Source organism: Bison bison, unplaced genomic scaffold (assembly GCF_000754665.1).
Source record: "Bison bison bison isolate TAMUID 2011002044 unplaced genomic scaffold, Bison_UMD1.0 scf7180017864307, whole genome shotgun sequence".
Lineage (NCBI taxonomy): Eukaryota > Metazoa > Chordata > Mammalia > Artiodactyla > Bovidae > Bison > Bison bison.
This window is the reverse complement of record NW_011494879.1, coordinates 8,790,001-8,794,800: the sequence shown is the minus strand read 5'-3', so window position 1 is coordinate 8,794,800 and position 4,800 is coordinate 8,790,001. Positions and strand designations below refer to the sequence as shown.

The following is a 4,800-nucleotide window of genomic DNA, read 5'->3' as shown; positions in this document are numbered from 1 at the left end:
AAAGTCTCTCAGTTGTGTCTGACTCTATGCGACTCCATGGACGATACAGTCCATAGAATTCCCTAGGCCAGGATAACTGGAGTGGGTAGCCTTTCCCTTCTCCAGGGGATCTTCCCAACCCAGGGATCAAATCCAGGTCTCCTGCATTGCAGGTGGATTCTTTACCAGCTGAGCCCCAAGGGAAGTCCAAGAATACTGGAGTGGGTACCCTATCCCTTCTCAATCAGATCTTCCCAACCCAGGAATTGAACCAGGGTCTCCTGCATTGTGGGTGGATTCTTCACCTACTGAGCTACCGGGGAAGCCCATATAAATAAGGCTTCAGTAAAATAACAGTGGATTATAATTGAAAAAGCAGCAATGCTTGACTTAGTTTAAGAAAGAGTTCTTAGGAAAATCCAAAGAAAATAGGGGAGAATATAGCAAAGACACCAGAGTTATTTGAATCTCAATATCTTCTTTAATGATAAATATAAATACTGGCCAATTCAGAGCCAGATCTATATAAAATCTCCTTCTAAGGTGTATTACCTGATACAATATGTTCAGCTTTCAAAAAAAAAAAAAGGTTATAGTCTGAAAGGACAAAGCAAATATCAGATATGGTACAGATTTGGAACTTTTAGACAATTGATTTAAAATGAGTATGATTAATATGTAATGTGCTTTAATGGAAAATTTGACAAAAAACAAATTCAGATAGGTAAAATGTAAGCAGAAAGATAGAAGTTCCAAGAAAAACTGCTACAAATTAAAAATGAGGTCATGGATGTGAGAGTTGGACTATAAAGAAAGCTGAGCACAGAAGAATTGATGCTTTTGAACTGTGGTGTTGGAGAAGACTCTTGAGAGTCCCTTGGACTGCAAGGAGATCCAACCAGCCCATCCTAAAGGAGATCAGTCCTGGGTGTTCATTGGAAAGACTGATGTTGAAGCTGAAACTCCAGTACTTTGGCCACCTCATGCAAAGAGTTGACTCATTGGAAAAGACTCTGATGCTGGGAGGGATTGGGGGCAGGAGGAGAAGGGGACGACAGAGGATGAGATTGTTGGATGGCATCACTGACTCAATGGACATGGGTTTGGGTGGACTCCAGGAGTTGGTGATGGACAGGGAGGCCTGGCATGCTGCGGTTCATGGGGTCACAAAGAGTTGGACATGACTGAGCGACTGAACTGATCTGAACAGAAATGAAGAATGTCATTGCAAAATCTAGTAATAGAAAGGACAAAACTGAAGAAAGAACCAGTAAGCTTGAAGATATATCAATAAAACTTCCCCAAATGAAACACAGAGGAAAATATTTAAAAATGAAAAAAAAAAAGACGTGCAAAAACTGTGTGAAAATTCCAGAAGGTGTAACATATAAGTAATTGGAATATCAAAAAGAAAAGAATGAGAGACTGGAACTGAAAGGAATATTGGAAGAAATGATTGCAGACACCAAACCACACAACCAAGAGGCTCAGAGAATGCAAAGTAGCATAAAGACCGAAAACAAACCAATAAAACTTACCTTTAAGCATAGTAAACTGTACAAAGATAAATACAATTTTTTTTAAGAAGTGTATAAGAAACCCTACCAATGGAGGAAAAAAGATAACTCCTTCTTAGTGGACAGTTAGATTGATTCCATATCATGGCTATTGTAAATTATGCTGCTATGATTGGGTGCCTATATCTTTCAAATTAGTGCTTTCATTTTCTTCAAATATATAACCAGGAGCAGAATTGATGGGTAATATTGTAGATCTATTTTTAGTTTCCTGAGGAACCTCCATACTGTTGGGAAGCATAGTACAAAATAGCCGTAAAGGAGAAAGTCCTTGGGAAAATGACAAAGGGCCAGAAGTACCCGGCTTTGTGCTGCGGACAGAAAAACATCTCCTGCCTTTGGTTAGGCTCGGCGCCAAGATTTAATAATAAATAGGGATGTTACTTGAGAAAACGGGTTGTGGGATAAGCCCATGAGTCACTTAGAGCACGCTGTCCTTGAAATGTTTTTACTGATTATGTGTTAACCCCGTATGTGCTCTGCTGGCCATATACTTTAAGCTCTTTGTTCCTGCTTTTATAAAAAGGCTTGACTACAGAAATAAACTTGTCAGTCCTTGCAAGAGACTGTCCGAGTGTCATTCTTTCAGGTTCGTAGCTTCCAAGTCCCGGAGAGAAAATCCCCAACAAGTGGTGCCCAAACAGGGACTTGAAAGAAAGGCTGAACAAAGCGACAAGCCCCTGCAGAAAGAGGTAAGCAGGATGGGACAACATAGCAGTAAAATTACTTTCATTTCTATAATGCATCATTTTTTGAAACAAAACGATGTTAATGTTTCAAGAGATCAGTTGAATGACTGCTATCATATACTATTGGAACATAATCCATGGTTCCCGGAGGAGGGGATGCTTGATCTTGATGTATGGAAAACGGTTAAGAATAATGTTTTGCGAGCATATCGGCAGGGAGTTCACATTCGTCCTCAATGGTGGGTTACCTGGTCACTCATACGTGCTGTCATAGAACAAATTGAAGGACATAATGTTAATTTGGAGGTAGAGACTATTCAGTCTTTGCCTGAATACGAGCTTAATGAACAAGACATGCAAGGTGCTTTGAAATGCAAGAAAGTCATGCTTAATCAAACACAAACCCTAGAAAAACAACTTGAAGATGTATCTATTAAGGATGTGCCAAAACCAAAACCGCTTAAGGCGGAAGTCATTTCGTTCAACGGACAGCCCAAATCGGAGGCTTTTCCTTCTGCTCCGTCTATAACTGCAGTCGCTAACCTTGCTCGTACTAACCTCTTCACTCCTCTGCGGGAGATGCCTGCTGGTGCTTTTGCTTTCCCAATACAATTTGATCAACCTGTCCAGGGTCAAAATTCTTGGGACGGTATAAATTTTAGCATGTTGTCTAATTTTAAGAAAGCATGTACTCTGTATGGATCTACTTCTCCTTACTGTATAGAATTTCTCAGAGGATGGGCTAACCATTGGATGCCATATGATTTTTTTTCAAGTAGCAAAGATGGTTTTAAATCCTCAACAATTACTGCAATGGCAAATATGGGTTAATGATGAGGCCCAACAGCTGATGATTGACCAGCAATCTCGTGGTAACCCTGCCAATTTAACTTATGATATACTGACTGAAACAGGGACTATGGCCAATGTAATGGTGCAATTAGCTAATATTACCCCTCAGATGTTACATTTCATTAAAGAAACTGCCTACAAGGCATAAGCAAAGGTTGATAGCACTAACTCTGATGGTTCATTTGTTAAGATTATTCAAGGACATGAAGAGGAATATTCTCAATTTGTAGGAAAATTAAAGGATACAATTGAAAATCTATTAAGGATATGACTTTACAAAATATTATTTTAAAACAACTTGCTTTTGAAAATGCTAATGAGGAATGTCAATCCATGCTCAGACGAATTTGAGAGACTGGCTCTCTTATGGAATATTTGAAAACATATAGGGACATCGGATCTATGTCCCATAGAGAAAATTGGTAACATTAGAAACCTTTAACGTACAAAAAAGCTGCTAATACCAAATGTTTTAACTGTGGGAAGGCCAGCCATATGAAAAAACAATGTCACATGCTAACACAGGCTGGAAAAAATAATACAGCTTCTAATAAGAAGAGACCCCCAGGAGTATGTCCAAGATGTAAAAAGGGGTTCCACTGGCTGAATGAATGTCATTCTAAATTTGATAAGGATGGAAACACCTTGAACCCCGGTGCACAACAAAAACAGCAAGGAAACTAATAAAGGGGCCATCCTCTAGCCCCACTACAAAAGGAGGACCTAACATTGTAACGCTACAAGCAGCTACATCTAAAAGTGCTTGCATTGATATACCTAGTCCTTATGATATGGAACTAATAGAATTATACAACCCCCACAAAATTCCCACTGGATATTATGGCCTGATTCCACCCGGGACAGTGGGACTGATTTTGGGACATAATAGCTGCACAATGAGACGGTTAATGGTATTGACCAGTGTTATGGACGAAGATTATGAAGGGGAAATACATGTTATGGTAAATGTTGTGAAAACAGGAAATGTATACTTACAAAAAGGGGAACGTTTTGCACAATTATTACTTTTGCCATATATTAAACCAATGAAGGCATCTGATAAAGTTCGGCAGGGAAGCTTTGGCAGTACCAACCTTATGCTACACTATCCACCTTATTAAAGGAACATCAGAAACCCATGCTTACTTTACGCATACGGGGAAAGAATTTCACAGGCATGTTAGATACCGGAGCTAACATTTCAATCATTAGAGCTGCAGAATGGCCCCTCGATTGGGGTAAGGTTATGGCTCCTTCTAGACTATTAGGAATGGATGAACTGATGCCACACAAACTTTCGTCAGTGCATCCTATTTACAAGTGTATGGCCCTGATCAAATTGTAGCTTATCTTAAACCATATATTACTAATATCCCTATCAATTTATGGGGACGGGATTTTCTTGAACAAACGAAAGCCACAGTTTTTTTAAATGAACCTTTTTAACGGGGGCCATTGAGTTAACATCGCTGCCCCTCGATTGGGAATCTGATACCCCAGTATGGACATCTCAATGGCCCCTAACTAAAGAAAAATTGGCAACTCTTATGCAATTAGTTAATGAACAATTACAAAAAGCTCATATAGAACCTTCATTTTCCCCATGGAATTCCCCTGTTTTTGTAATAAAAAAGAAATCAAGAAAATGGCAAATGTTGATAGATTTAAGAAATGTTAATAATACCATGTTACCTATGGGGCCC

At 39.2% G+C, this 4,800-nt stretch overlaps 1 protein-coding gene across 1 annotated transcript; it reads left to right on the top strand.

The window, feature by feature from the left end:
- The first annotated feature begins 2,257 nt into the window (after positions 1-2,257).
- On the top strand, positions 2,258-4,543 carry LOC104997401 (endogenous retrovirus group K member 9 Pol protein-like). The gene is given in 4 exon segments (XM_010852114.1): positions 2,258-2,894; positions 3,731-4,192; positions 4,195-4,374; positions 4,377-4,543. Coding segments are annotated over 4 exon segments (1,446 nt in total).
- Positions 4,544-4,800: the final 257 nt, after the last annotated feature.